Genomic DNA, 15,867 nt, shown 5'->3' on the forward strand with positions numbered 1-15,867 from the left:
CAAAACACACTTACAAGTATGCTAATTAATCCCTTCTTTTCAAAGAGAGAATGTAAAACACATCATGCTGGCAAGGCCCTTCAGAGTTCTAGAGTCCTGCCTTGTAAGCCTATGGTCATTCCCACGTATGGCCTCTGTTTGAAGTCACATGGATACTGGATGATCATCAACACTATCTCTTAAAGTTCACACTTGGAAGTACAGATGTTCAAACTTAGAAGTACATACGTTTGAGTCGGGGTCTAAAGCGCCAGTGATCTGGGCCAGCCCACATTGACATGGTACGGGGACTAAAATAGGAATATTCTCCAGGTTTCGTGGATAGAAGAGGGCACATGGTCCTAATGTCTCCGTCCCCAAGGGGAATCATTTCTCTCCTGTAACACACATGAAATCATATTTTTACCTGTCCAACTGTGTACATGTCAATATCCATAATACAATCATGCCATTTACATGCAAAACAGCGTGTGATGAAACTGAAGACGCTACCTACCCACTTCTCCACAGATGAGCAGCATTTCTAAGAGTAAGTACAATATAAATATTTCATCGTTAATAATTCCTTAGTTTTTACTTCATCAAAGTGCTAAAGTTTCTCTTAATTCTATATTATGATCACAAATAGCTATACAAAGAGGCTTTAAAGTACTTCATGGAATACAAGTTTACCCATCTGAGAGATAAGGAAACAGTGGTAGAGGGAAGGTAAGTTGTCTTTTTTTTTTTTTTTTTAATTTTATTTGAGAAAGAGTGAGAGGGGGAGCACACAAGAGAGGGGGCAGTGGCAGAGGGAGATGCAGGCTTCCCATTGAGTAGGGAGCCGCATGCGGGACTCCATCCCAGCACTTCAGGATCATGACCTGAGCTGAAGGCAGACACTTAACTGACTGAGCCACCCAGACGCCTTGGAGAGAAGGTAAATTTTCACGTAAGACTGCAGTCAAGTAAAATGCCAGAGCTGGGGGCGCCTGGGTGGCTCAGCTAGTTGAGTGACTCCCTTCAGCTCAGGTCATGATCCTGGAGTTTGGGGATTGAGTCCCACATTGGGCTCCATGCTCAGCAGGGGGTCTGCTTCTCCCTCTGACCTTCCCCCTCATGCTCATTCTCTCTCATATAAATAAATAAAACCTTAAAAGAAAAAAATGCCAGAGCTGCAAGGAGGACACAGTTCTCTGAATCTGCCTCAAGATCTTTCCATTCGCAAGGCTTCCAGCCATACAGATGATAATCGCTCAGTCTTTCTTTCCCATCCTTCGTAAGTGAGGGCTCCAATAACACTTGTAGTGCCTACTAAAAGTGAATAGATGTTACTCTGATTTGTCCCTCAAATGACAAATGACAATGGGGGGGGGCACTTATAATCTGTTAAGCCACCTAGCTTTATTCCCGGCTGTGTACGAAGAGTCTGACTGGTCAGTCCAGTATGACAGTTTGGGTTTGGTTTTTCAACCTTTCGGCAATGTTCTAGTCTGTGCGGGGAGCCTGATTCATCAGAAAGTATGCTAGTGCTGCTATACTGCCCTCTAAAGGTCAAGGTCCAAAGGAAACCTCAGACACTGAGCCACTTTTTATCTACACTGAGCTATAAATACACCATCTTCAAACCAAGCCTTGTGTAATAAGGTTAAAATACTTTAAAAGAGGACGTTGCCTTTATGTACAGAATCTTTATTTTAAAACCAGGAATCTGTATTTGTATATTTATTGTGTAATTAAAACTTAATTTTATTTTTATTTTTTTAAAAGATTTTATTTATTTATTTGACAGACAGAGATCACAAGCAGGTAGAGAGGCAGGCAGAGAGAGATAGAGAGGAGGAAGCAGGCTCCCTGCCGAGCAGAGAGCCCGATGTGGGACTCGATCCCAGGACCCTGAGATCATGACCTGAGCCAAAGGCAGAGGCTTAACCCTCTGAGCCACCCAGGCGCCCAAAACTTAATTTTATTATTTAAAAAAAATTTTAATCTGTCCACCCAATGTGGGCCTCAAACTTACAACCCCAATATCAAGAATCACATGCTCTACCAACTGAGCCTGCCAGGCGCCCCTAAAACTTAATTTTAAAAATTAGAATATATGAAAAAAATTCACATTTCTAGTATGTAAAATGCCTTTATGTTATAAAGGAACTCTTCTGTTCTGGCATTCAGGCTGGGAATTTATTGGGAACTTATAGGCAAAGCTATAAAGAGCTTGGATCCCATCCCCTGAGAATCTGTGGGCCAGGGCAGGGCTAAAGCCCTTGAGGCTTGAACTCCAGCCATTTTCTCTCGCAATATACAAGGCTACAAGGCTACGTGGCAGGTGCCTTTTTCATCCCAACTCCCCGACTCAATAACTAACCTACTTCCCAGTGTCCTCAATTCTCCATCAAACATCCCCTCCAGCAAACTCCTCTAATGCCCTCTGGAGGAATTACTTCTTCTACCTGCCCTCCTCCCACAGGGCCCCTCCAGGTTAGTACTGGTTCAGTACATAGCACTAGAATCTATCTGTAGGTCACCTCCCAGCTGGCTCCTGGCATCTCACCATGCAAGTAGTAGAATGCCTCATTCCTGCATGCATGAAACAGGTGGTGGTATGGGCCTAGCCCACAGTCTAGGTCTTTAACCACAGCAAGCACCTGTTTCACAGAGACTGGCTAGAGTAGACACACAGGTTGTTGCTGCTGCAAGAGGGAGTGCATCCAAGCTGCTGTTGGACATACGCCACTATGTTAGGCCTGCCCTTGTCAATGCATGAAGTGTACAGCAGTCTGAATAGTGCCATCCAGGGACCAGCAACAAGGGGCACCCTACAAAACACTGGTATTCCCATAATTCAGCATGGCCCCATCCCATCTCAACCTAGAGAAGCCCATAAAGACCTTTCAGTCCAGGGGCGCGTGGGTGGCTCAATCGGTTAAGCATCTGCCTTTGACTTAGGTCATGATCTCGGGATCCTAACATTGAGCTCCATGTTGGGATCCTTGCTCAGCAGGAGCCTGCTTATCCCTCTCCCTCCCCTTACAGTCTCTCAAATAATAAAATCTTACACACACACACACACACACACACACACACACACTACCTTTTAGTCCAGTACAGTGTTCACAATCCTGGGTGCATAGTACAATTACCCATGGAGTTTTGGAAATGTGATGCAAAGCCTGGCCTCTGGGACTCTCAGTTTAAATGCTCTGGGGTGGAGCCTATTGTCCAAAGTTCATTACAGGCAGTCAGAATTGGTCAAAGGCACTAAGTGATACCCAGCTCTATCCCATTACTTAACTTCTCTGAGCCTGTTTCCTCATCTGTAAAATGGGGACAACAGGACCTCATAAGATTGTTGCAAGGCTTAAGTAATTACATTTTTGTTTTCTGTAAATTATGTGAGATAACATAGGTAAGGCCCCTGGCACAGTAGCTGGCCTGAAGCCAGATTAATAGAGCACTCAATGAGCTCAGACATTACTAATATCATCTAAGCCAAACCCTTCATTTTGTGCATGAGAAAACAAAGACCCCAATAGATGAGGCCACTTGCCTCTACCCCATACCTCACAGCTATGCATGGCAGTCAAGTCCGTGCAGTTTCAATACTGAGCTCTTGGGCGAGGCCAGTGCCATGCCAAGGATAAGGATTTCAAGACAGATATAACTTTGGGCTACAACCCAAATGCCCTGCCCCTAAAGCGCTCAGTAGGATGGATCCTAAGACTTTGTTTTGTTTGAAACTGGGGAGAGAAGTGCAGGCATTTCTTCAAGGTAATAAAATGGAAGTGACTAAAGCCCTTTGCTACCGTCAGTTCCTTAGATGTCAGGAAAGTGATGGTTGTTCATTGACATTTGAATCTGAACTGAAAGAGCTCATCCCACCTACCCACATACCATTTCTCAGTCTGTAGAAGATAGGAGGGGCACAGGGACAAAACTGCAGGTATACTAATAGTATGAATCAGGAGAAGAAAAGAGGGTGCCAAAGGGCCTCGCTGGGTAGTTTTGCCTTAAGGTATCAAATGTTTAGCCCGTCAACTTCTACACAGATGTGAAGAGACATCATCAATCTAATCATTTCCCACATGAGTAGACAAATTATCCTAGACAACTTCTAAGGTTTTGCCCCCCACTAAACCAGCTTGGCTGTCCTGTCCCAGGAACACAAAATTGTTATAGGCACAGGAGTTGTCAGAGGGACTGTTCATCACAGTCTTACGGAGTCTCTGAAACCCAAGCCCAGTCACGACCTTTAGCGGCCCTCAGTGCCACAGGATTATGGAATCCGCTTCCAAATAATATTCAAAAGTAAAACTTACTAATTTCCTAAGTACATATAAATAAAGGTCAACAAAGTTCTGATTTTCTTCTAGGCCTACTAGAGTTAATAAAAAAATTAAATTTCTACAGACAAGGGCACCTGGGTGGCTCAGTGGGTTAAGCCTCTGCCTTCAGCTCAGGTCATGATCTCGGGGTCCTGGGATCGAGTCCTGCATTGGGCTCTCTGCTCGGCAGGGAGCCTGCTTCCCTTCCTCTCTCTGCCTGCCTCTCTGCCTACTTGTGATCTCTGTCAAATAAATAAATAAAATCTTTAATAAAAAAGAAAAAAAAATTGCTACAGACCCATTCTACCACCTCTCCTCCTGCACAACATGTTCGGTTTTATCTGCTTATTTAGTTTCCCCTACTTCGCTTGTCCTGTCTGCCTATCTGGTTAACCCAACACTGCCCAGCCCCTCCTCTTTGCCTGACCCTCCAGGCAGGGGCCACTTTGTTTATACAATCAGCATGTAAGGCTGTTTCTGTCTATAACCAATCTGGAGTGATGTAGCCAAAAGCAAGACTGCACATGGTGTGGAGAAAGCACATTCCGTGCTACCAAAACACACGTGGAAACGACAGCCACCACCGTAGCAGTGCCTATATCCCAAGTTCTCCTCTCCAGCACTTTACACGTTTTAACTTTATCCTTCCAAACTCCTGCAATGTCACCAACAGGTGGCTGAGCTGACATTCCCAGGCAGGTGTGATGCCACTATGGGTCAGAATGGCTCAGCCTGTGTGGACAATGGAGCCAGCAGGCTAGGCTAGCCGATCTCAGAGATGAAATGAGATGGTGCTAGCAGGAAATCTGCTAAGAACCAATGGAAACCTCCTCTGGGAACCTCTTCCAGGCCTTCTGAGAGCCTTACGGGCAGCTCGGAGTGCGGCAGGGCTCCTTCCAGCTCCTGAACTCGGTGCGATCGCCGGCGGCACTGTGCTCAGGTTCATCGTTTGCATCAAAGTCGTCGTCCATGGGCCCGTCAGGGAAGTCCTCGCAGTCACTCTCCTCTACCTCGGCATTGATGTCAAACACCTGCTCGTTTTTCTTGAACTTGTCTACCAGAGCAGAGACAGACTGGGGAGGACAAGGAGAGGATTCTCTAGTTCTCGCCATCCATGCAGCCTGGAGTAACAGCCTGCCTGGACTCCTTCTTAGCCCTGAGTTCCAGGTTCCAGCCTCCCCTCCTGGCTCGCCCTCCCCTGAGTCAAGGTTCTCACGAGAGTAAGGTGCTGAGGAAGTTTATACTGTGCGGCACAGGATGAGGCCGTGTTGTCGTTAGGCACATTTCGTAAAACATGAAACAGGAATTGGCATCCATTAACTACATGTTTAGAGAAAACAGTTTTCCATGGAGACCATTTATTCTGGAAGTGATAGTAAGTAGGCTAAAGGGGGACAAGCTAAAAATATACAGAGAAAAGCTTTACACATGACAGTTTCTCAGGAAACTCTGTGCCAAGGGACTCAACCCTGAAGAGCAGGAAATTCCTTGAGCCTGACAGCAGCCTGAGACCAAAGGCCTGGAATTAGCCATGTTCAAGGGGATAGCCGATTTAAAAAAAAAAAAAAAAAAAGTGCACCCAGGAATGACAGGGCTGCCTCACTCTCATTTCTACCCCCCAGGTTTTAGTCCCTACAGAAGTGCCAAGGGAAATATTTTCTGTACTCCTAGCTAAATAAAAATGATGCCACGGTTTCGGGTTCTCACTGGGCAGAACTCATCTTGGGCCATCTCACTGAAACCACAAGCAGTTGGACAAATGCCCAGAGCCCTCAGAAGTCTAAAAGTTGAACTCACCTCATTATGTGTCTCACTGTCCCATTTCGTGAACTGGAACCCGGCCAGGGAAGGGCAGATCTGGCCGTCCTCTGCACACTGCTGCATGGGCGCTGGAGAGGGCAGGAGCAGGCAAAGAGTATGGATGGAGCACGCGCCCCCCACCTCAGAGTGACCAGGGTAGCATGATGGAGATATGGGGCTTTTTCAACCTCTGTTCTGTGGCAGAGGCTGGCTGGTGGCCAAGCTCCAGGTCACAGACTTCTGTCCAGGGAGAGGGTAGTGCTCAGACAACATACCTATCTTGGAGGGAGGCACCACACTGGCACTCCAAAAATTACTAAAATATTAGGGCTTCTGCCCTAATATTTAACATACACATTTAACTCTGAAATGAATGTCACGCCCAATGTTGGAGTTGGGAAATCAAAAATCCTCAAAGTGTACTAACGGCACTATCAATCACACAATGTTACTTATTTTAGTCCTAAACTAAGCGAGGTACCTTACAGAATTAAAGTCCTAGTTGACAGCAGAAACTTGAAAAATACACTATTAGCACAAATATTTATACTTAGAAAACTTTAGTCAAGAATAGAAAGGAGGAAAGCAGCCCCTGTAACATCTGTGAAGTCCTGGAGGGAAAGGAGCAATTCATGCAACCCACAAGTGTAGCTACTGTATTCCTGCCTAACCGTGCACCCAGACGATCCCCCCAGAGTGTGGAGGGTAGGATGGGAGGCAGGATAAAACCCCTGCCAGGCCAGTAAAACGGGATGACAAAAGGACAGGGCCAGGGATGCCTGGATGGCTCACTCGGTTAAGCATCTGCCCTCGGCTCCAGTCATGATCCCGGGGTTCCAGGATCGAGTCCTGCATCGAGCTCCCCGCTCAGCAGGAAGTCTGCTTCTCCCTCTGCCTGCCTCTCCCCCTGCTTGTGCTAGCTTTCTCACTCTCTAATAAAATCTTAAAAAAAAAAAGGACAGGTCTATTCTCAGACTACCAAGGTGGAGTGTGAAAATAACTACAATACCCTCTTCTCCTCAGGACACCCTGGATTGGTAACAAATAAGAACAAGGCCCCATTGGCTCAACAAAAGCCTATTACAGCCCCTTTTCCAAGTCCAAACTCTGACATTCCTGGCTAACCCCAGGACCCTGAGAAGTGACTGAGAGCCTTGGCTGTTAAGGGGCCCATGCGGGATATGGCACATATGGGCCAAGAGCAATGGCGAGAGTTAGCTACTACTGTTAGCCTCTGTGCTACAGAGGGTAAAGAAGTCCATTTTCCCCAAAAGGATGCCCAACAGGGCATTCCAGAGGAAGCTTCTGGGTAATTTAAACAAGCAACATCATGATGGAGTGTCATGAAACCCATAGCTGTACAGAAACTTTTCTGATGACCGAAATGCCCTGGTGAAATGCATCATGTGTACCCACCTTTTAAATCTGTCGCTTCCACCCAACCTAAATCCGGCAGCTCCAGGGGTTCCTCGGTGGACAGAGTCTGCACATCGGAAGGGAACAGCAGCTCACTTCTGTAGTCATGGCAGTGGAGGGTAGACAGAAACACCCCAGCTGTGCTGCACTCATCGAACGAGGCCGCCGTCTTCTGAAACATGGGGTCGATCTGAGTGAAAAACAGAACAGGCAAGTTATGGGATGCAGACAAAGCAGACAAAATCTCCTTCCCTGGACTCTGTTCATTCCAGGGTATCTCGGCACGTGATCAAAATCGGGAGAGGGCTTTCTTAACCAACCGAGCCACCCAGGCGTCCCTGGGAGAGGGCTTTCTAATAGATCAATAAAATCCCATCCTAGCAGACACTAATTGAAAAGGAAAGCCTATGTGTGGTCAGCTGAATAAAGGTACAGTGTTCAAGTACACAGGAAGTGGCAATAAGCTTCTACTGTGTCACTGTTTATAATCCACACGGACAGTACGCTTCTGCTGGCCTCCTTCCACAAGTCACTGTTTTGAACTAGCTAACCTAGTACAATGCTATCACCACAAATTTCATGGACTTAAAAAGCCTGTGATGGATCTGTTCACAAGATCCCATTATTTACTCTAGGCAGAAAAACAGCCTGGGTGAGTGGGTTAATCTGTTCGGCTCAGGTCATGATCTCAGAGTCCCCATCGGGCTTCTTCAGTGGGGAGCCTGCTTCCTCCTCTCTCTCTCTCTGCCTGCCTCTCTGCCTACTTGTGATCTCTCTCTGTCAAATATATAAATAAAATCTTTAAAAAAAAAAAAAAAAAAAAAAAAAGAAATATTTTCACAGATCTGGAGAACACAACCAAGAGATTCAGGGTAAAGACAGGCAGTCAGCAGGGCTAGATGGATGGGTAAAAGATGGGAGAGGCCCTAAGAGAGCTCCCAGGCTGGAGTAAGGAGCAGGAGTGGCACAGCCAGGGGACAGCAATCCCAAAGGCAGACTGGGGCACAGTGCAGGAGAACGAGGACAGAGCAAGACCCAGGCATGTGTAGCAAGAGTGCAGAAGCCACTTGACTCTACTGGTGGCCCTATGACAGGAAACACGTGGAGTATTAGGTTCACAAGTCTCCTGTATGTCCCAGGACATAGCTACTGTGGAGAGAAGGGCCTCAGGGAGGAAGACAGATGTGGATCTCTGGCTGAGCCTTGGTTCTGAACCTGACCTTGACAGAACTGAGATTCTCCTCTGACCTTTCCAGTAAGCCCATCTCAGCATCCTTCCAGCCCCCAGAGTATGACATACATCAACTCAAGTTCTCCCTGTCTCCTTACCCTTCAGGCTGTCAGTTACACACCCTGGCAGGGCTTCCTCCCAGCACATCTCTACCATCTACCCCTTCCTTTTTCACCCGTTGCCACCAATACAACCCACACCTGAGTTAACGCTTGTCTCTCGTTGCTCCCCATTTCCTATCCTAAAACTTCTAGTGTTGTTACTCCCATTCCTCAAATGTCAACTAGAGCACTGGCTTCCCACCTGGAGACCCACACCTTGAGAGTTCCTATGTGGGTAGTTAGTGAAAAACTCAGCATTTCAAAGAGTCAACATAGAAACTGTAACACCAAAATAAAGCTGAAAACACTAAGACAATTTTCCTCACTTTTTGCCTAGTGAAAACAATGGTTCTTTCATATAAAATGGATCTGATTGACACTTTTTTTTAGTTCTTTGATGGGAAAATGAATTATTGGTGACTGCATAGTTTAGTAGATGAAACTTTTAGCCCCCCCCCCTTTTTTTAAATAGTAATCTCTAAACCCAGCATGGGGTTCAAACTCATGACCCCAAGGTCAAGTGCTACGTGCTCTACAGACAGAGCCAGCCAGGCTCCCCAGCTAGGTGAATCTTTTGAAACAAGGGTCCACAGCAAGGAAGAGAAACAGTAAAAGGAGACGTTATACTTCCCACTTCTTTCTTGAAGGTTCTCTCCACCTACCAGCTCTAACGCATTCATTTTATTTTATTTGTTTGTTCAAAGACTTTATTTGTCAGAGAGAGAGAATGTGCACAACAAACTGCATGGTAAAGTCTAGGGCTGTTTCAGCTTTGTGAGTAAATCCTGGGTTCTAGCCAAACTTGTATACTGTCCAGCTCCTTAAAGAACCAGAATTTTCCTGTTCCATGGCTTTTGCTTGTGCCTCTGCCTAGAATCACCTTCCTGGCAAGGTCCATCTGACAAATACCTACCTTTCCTTTAAGGCCCAGTTCAAATTTCACCTCTTCCATAAACTCTGACCTCCACCCACTCTGATTTCCTATAGTATGTGCCTTGAACTTCCTTGCATTGTATCCATTTGTGCTCTCATGGTATAAAAAACTGGAACATAATCAGGTTGGAATCTCCTGTGATAGCAAACATTTTGCACACAGAGAGCTGTGTCCAAAACAGATCAGCTCACATACAAATAAGAGTTTTCAACTGGTCTAGACACATCCACAGAACGTTTGCTTTCTCATCTCCATGCCATCTCCAAGAGAATGCAGGTTCAGGAAAAAGTTGAAACGTCAAATTCTAGGTTTCTGACAATCACTCGCTCTTGTTATCCTCCGAATTGGGCTCTGGCTATTATAAGTTTATAGCAGAGGACAGAACAAAAAAAGCTTTTTATGACTGGGGTACTCAGTGTTTCTTTAAGACTAGTGGTTTCATTTGGCATAACTGTGGCTGACCACCACAGGCTGAGAGGGAACAGTGCTGCTTGCTCTCTTGTTTTCTCTTTAGAACAATGGGAAAGGCTGGTTGGTATAAGCATCCTCAGACTCCCCAGAACTGGGTCTACCTGGTTGGAAAAAAATGACTGGGAACAGAATTTCTTTTTATTTATTTATTTATTTATTTAAGATTTTATTTATTTATTTGACAGACAGAGATCACAAGTAGGCAGAGAGGCAGGCATAGAGAGACGGAGAAGCAGGCTCCCTGCCATGCAGAGAGCCTGATGTGGGGCTCGATCCCAGGATCCTGGGATCATGACTTGAGCTGAAGGCAGAGGCTTTAACCCACTGAGCCACCCAGGCGCCCCCAGAATTTCTAACTGTGTTGTTGAACAGACATTTCACTACAGATCCAGAAGCAGAGACAAGAATGACAGTGAAATAATACTCAGACTATCTAAGAAGGGGGAAAAACATGGAGAGTTGGGGTGGAGAAGGGAAGGTGGGAGAGAATTATATGGCTCCCCTTTGGATATATACAACATATTACCATGGATAAAGTACTTTGCCAGGGACAGATTCACTACCACAAAACCTGTACATGGATGGGACTGGTGTTAACCTGTTGCGACAGTTTAACAAAGTAAAATTCAGAGCCTTTTCCCAGGGCCACGCAGCTAAGATAGCAGAATGAGGATGTGAACTTTCCATCTGCTGCCCCCAAATCTGGTACTACCCAATGTCAACGCTGACATATGAAGAAATACCACCCCCCGCAGAAAGCCAGCCACCCTTTTTTTCCCTGCTCCCTCTTCAGCCTCAGCCTCAGTGTCTCCACTGTCCTCAGGCCCCTCCAGTCCATCCACACAAAGTCCTCACAATAGGATAGGCTGGAGAGGCACCTGGGTGGCTCAGTTGGTTAAGTGATTGCCCTCGGCTCAGGTCATGATCTCAGGATCCCAGGATAGAGCCCTGTGGTGGGCTCCTTGCTCAGCAGGGAGCCGGCTTCGCCCTCTCCCTCTGCCTGCTACTCAGCCTGCTTGTGCTCTCTGTCAAATAAATAAAACCTTAAAAAAAAAAAAAAAAAGTGTAGGCTGGAACTGCTAGGCAAGCCCAGAGTAGAATAGCCCCATTACTCAGAGTGAACCCAACAAGGCTCCTCACACCTAGCCCCCGTGTGCTCGTCTCTACCTCATCTGCCATGAGGCCACCATGACTAATCTCACCATTGTCCTTCCTTTAGTTTATTTATTAGTCACACATTAAAGACCCAGGTCTACCCAGGATTCTACATTTTTCAGGCTCTAAAACCTAGAAAGACCTGACATTGCCTCTTTGGCCCCCACCCCCCTCTGCTAACAATGGATATTCCCCCCAGGATACTCTAGATAGTCCCTACATTCCCCACTTCTTTCCTGAAGCTCTCTCTTTTTTTGTTGTTGTCGTTTGTTTTGAAATTATTTGTCAGAGTGAAAGAGAGCATGAACGTGAGCAGGGGGAGCAGCAGGCAGAGGGAGAAGCAGGGTCCCAGCTAAGCAAGAAGTCCAATGCAGGACTCGATCCCGGGACCCTGGAATCATGACCTGAGCTAAAGGCAGAAACTTAACTGACAAAGCCACCCGGGGACCCCTAACTCATTCATTTTAAATTGGGGACGATATCATTCTCAAGGGCATGAAAACTGGTTCTTGGGGAAGGGTAAAAAAAAAAAAATCTTAGAAATTACCATAACCAGGGTACCTGGGTGGCTCAATCCTTAAGCATCTGCCTTCAGTTTGGGTCATAATCCCAGGGTCCCAGGGTCCTGGGATCAAGCCCTGCATCGGGTTCCCTGCTTCTCCCTTTCCCACTCCCCTTTTGGGTTCCCTCTCCCGCTGTGTCTCTGTCAAAATAAATAAAATAAATAAAATCTTAGGGAAAAAAATTACAATAACTTGTGAATCTCTAAGCCTCAACCCTACCTGATAAAATCTTACTCAATAATCATTCATTTCAAGGGCAGAGGGTAGGAAGAAAAGATCTAAAAAGGGTCCTGAAGTGGGAAGGAAATGACAAGCACTGCTTTAATGGAACCCAGCCTGCCCAAGGGCATTGCTTCCCCATAGGCCAGTGTGGCTACTTCCTCTCCTGCAGCCCTCCAACCTCTGGCCTAGATGTGGGACAGGTGAGTTCCTTGTTCCTCCTCATTGCTTCCAGACTAGTCTCCTTCCGAAGTCCTAAAACCTTCCACTTTGAACATTGTAAGGTCAGACCTCATCAGCCTCTGCCCATCTATGTTTCGATCACCTTTCAATCCTCAGTTCTCTCTGCTTCTTGGAAGATTTTAATATTAGCTCTTGGCTCATTACTATTCTCCAACTTTGCTGCTGTCCTAAGTTTTTGGTGATTTTAATATCCCTATATGCATCCAACACTGTGGCTTCTCAGTTCCTTGATGTCCTCACCTTCAATGGTTGTGAGCTTCATCCTGAAAACCCCAGGACTTCAAGACATCCCTTGGTTGTTCTCTGAACTTTCAGAACTATGACTACAGCCTCTCTGTATGCTCAACTCCAAGTGCCCCTGGCCTTACCCCTTAACATTCCAGCCAACACCTTCTGGTCTCAAACACCAAGTCTTTGACCCACTGTGCCCTAAAACCCACTGTTCATAGGGCTTTCTGCTCTCTCTCACTCCCCTCTTTTCCTGGCTGAAGTCCCAAAGGCAGTGATTGTCACCCCTCCCTTGCACGTGCTCATCAAAAATGCTCCTCTCTAGCCGTGTCACACTGACTCAGCAAAACCCAATCCCGTGTTCAATACACTTTCTGCTGGCTTTGTGTTCACACCCGCACAGCTAACCATAGCTGGAGAAACTCACAAACTCATGCTGACTGACCTCACTTTAAATCCATCTGCCACAGCCCCAGGTCGACAACCCTGAGTGTTGTCTGGGAAGCAAACTACTTCCCCAGTTCATTAGCTCCCTCACCCTCCTGCTTTTTTCCTCTCTTCAAACCTTTACCTTTCCTCTTCCACGCTCAGTCAGTTGATGTCCTGGCTTCCTATTTCAAGGTGGGGGGGGCGCGACCAAAATATCCCACAAGGGCACACTCACATCCCATCCCCCACCAGCCATGGGTGCTCCTTAGCCAAGCTCTGGCGGGGCTGTCCATTCCCTTCCTGTCTCACACGCTCAAGGACTCCACTCAAGCAACTCCCCTCTCTGTCCACTAGACTGCTGCCATCAAGTAAACATGCTGTTAATCCCCCCATTAAAAAAGCAAAAAACAAGAAACCCTCTAGACTTTACTTTCCCCTTCATTTGCCACCCATTACTCTGTTCCAGTTAACAGCTCTCAAAACTCTTCAAAAGACCAGTCTATTCTGCCTTCATTCCTCTCTTGTCATGTGAGTGCCCCCATTATTAGGAAAAATTTCAGTCTTACAAAAGTGTTGGAACTGTAATAAGAACATCTGTGTTACATTTACGTAGATCCCCCACTGGGTAACATTTTGCATATTAGCCATCCCTCTCCCCCCCCCACCCCACCCCCAACCACAAATCTTTTGGAAGGTAGATATGCTGACACTTTACCTCTCTGCCAGTTATTAAGTGACTGCCTCTTAGTCCCTGTCCTACCTTCTACTGGCTACTCTATGATGCTGGTTCTGGGACATCTGGGCTTTGCTAGCAGCTCCCTGGTGGCCTCCACCAGTCAGGGGCACTATAGGGAGACTGCAAGGATAGAAGGGACTTGCTTCTTTCTGTAGCCTTCCAGTTCCTGTCATCCAACAGGGCTGCTTCAGCCCAGATGCAGCAGTCCTCCCCTACCTATAGCACTAGCTGAGTTTAATTTGCACTTTTTCTCACACTCACAGAACCAGCCTCATCGTATGCCCCTCACAGACACAAGCACCAACCAGCATGTCCTCCTCAGAGGTCTGGGTCCTGGGGTCACGAGCCCCTCTTTCAAACTCAGGGACACCAGCGCCAGCCAAGCAGGCCCCTTCCCTGGAGGTCTGAGTTTCTGCTCCAGAAACTCAGAATGGTGATCCATTCTCCAAGCTTCAGTGGCCCTAGGCTTCCACTTTGACATGGCTAATCACTCTCTCCTCCCTGACAGTTTCCCATTTGGGTGCCACACTCTCCCAGTTTTCCTCCTACCCACTGGATGCTTCCTCTGTGGCTCTCTGAACTCTTAAGATTGGGGCAATCCAGGGGTCAGTTCTTTTTCCACATGTGCTCATTCCTTTGGTGATCAATTCTAGTCTCAACCTTAGCTGTCATTTACAAATGTTGTGGAGGTAGAAGAGTAATCTAGTCCACTGCTGGGAGGGATAGTAGGCTGGTACAACCTGTTTTTGAGGGCAATGGAAAATCCATGACTCGAATGCTCTTATGGATACATTCTCAGAAGAGCACAAAGATAATATGTATAAGAACTTTCACTAAGATACTGTTTTTAACAGCAATATTTTTTAAAAGATTTTTCTATTTATTCATTTGAGACAAAGAGAGAGCCTGAGCAAAGGGAGAGGAAGAGGGAGTGGGAGAAGCAGACTCCCTGCTGAGCCAGGAGCCCGATGTGGGACTCGATCCCAGGATGCTGGGATCGTGACCTAAGCCAAAGGCAGATGCTTAACCAAATGAGCCACCCAAGTGCCCAACAGCAACATTTTTAAAAAGCTTGTACCAACACTGTTGCTTTAAATTAACTATGCTAAAGATAAGTTGAGGCCTCTGGGTTCCTTTAAGGAGAAATTCCTTAGGATTTGCCAGATCATAAGGCTGTTTAGAGCAAGGACTCTGGAGCCAGACCACTTAGCTTCAAATCCTAGCTTACTTACCAGAAGCATCATTTGGGGCAAGTTACTTAACAGCGCTGTACTTTGATAACCTCCTCAGAAAATATAACAAGGATGTTGTGAAGATTAAGTGAGGTCACATGGCTCAGACTTAGGGCTGCACAGGGCGCCCAGTAAATGAATAAAAATATGTTAGCTATCACCATCTATTCTGCATGTTCCTGGAAAGAAAATGAATGGTTTAATTGATCAAAGTCCTCAGTAATGTGCCATCTCCTTCTACTCAATCTTCCTGAAATACTGTGGGAAAAGCAGGGACTTACACACTTGAGTCTTAATGTGAAGCTAAGAGAAGATAATGCAGATGCCACTTACATATTTGACTCCCTTGAGGCCCAAGCAGGCACATACCAGTAAGGCAGGCGTGGCCCTGCCAAGTTTCAGCCACTGAGGCTCTGAATTAGTCAGAGACCACCCTGCGCCCAGCTCCTCACCTCGCACTTCCGATCTGCTTCAGAGACATTGAGGTTGTTCACATTCTGCTCAATGGTTTTATAGGAGTGCTTCTTTTTGGGCTTTTGAGCCTTTTTGGTTGTTCCTGTTTCAGTAGCACTTCCATCTGAAAGAAGAAGTAAGACTAGGTAGGGTAAGGATTGCTTTGGGGCATGCAGCCAAGCTTATATTAAGTCACGTTTTTCAAAACTCTAAAGAGCGATCACAACAGAAAATGACATTCTCTCAAAGCAACAGCACATCTCATCTGCGGCTTCCGGAGAAACCTGAAGTATTTGGCTTCTAATACAAGTCAATTCCAAAAGCGCCCCCAAATCAGAACTTCCCCATTTGA

General features: G+C 46.3%; 1 protein-coding gene across 1 annotated transcript in view; it reads right to left on the bottom strand.

The window, feature by feature from the left end:
- NCAPH (non-SMC condensin I complex subunit H) overlaps positions 1-15,867 on the bottom strand; it is a 35,595-nt gene that overhangs the window by 12,678 nt on the left and 7,050 nt on the right. Inside the window, exons 6-10 of the mRNA XM_045079164.1 lie at positions 15,515-15,639; positions 7,521-7,710; positions 6,102-6,193; positions 5,172-5,377; positions 229-377 (exon numbers count right to left, since the gene is read on the bottom strand). Coding sequence (XP_044935099.1) covers positions 229-377; positions 5,172-5,377; positions 6,102-6,193; positions 7,521-7,710; positions 15,515-15,639 — 762 coding nt within the window. The remainder of the gene's footprint in view (positions 1-228; positions 378-5,171; positions 5,378-6,101; positions 6,194-7,520; positions 7,711-15,514; positions 15,640-15,867) is intronic.

Source organism: Mustela putorius, unplaced genomic scaffold, assembly GCF_011764305.1.
Source record: "Mustela putorius furo isolate JIRA1106 unplaced genomic scaffold, ASM1176430v1.1 tig00000281_pilon_pilon_pilon, whole genome shotgun sequence".
Taxonomy (NCBI): Eukaryota; Metazoa; Chordata; class Mammalia; order Carnivora; family Mustelidae; genus Mustela; species Mustela putorius.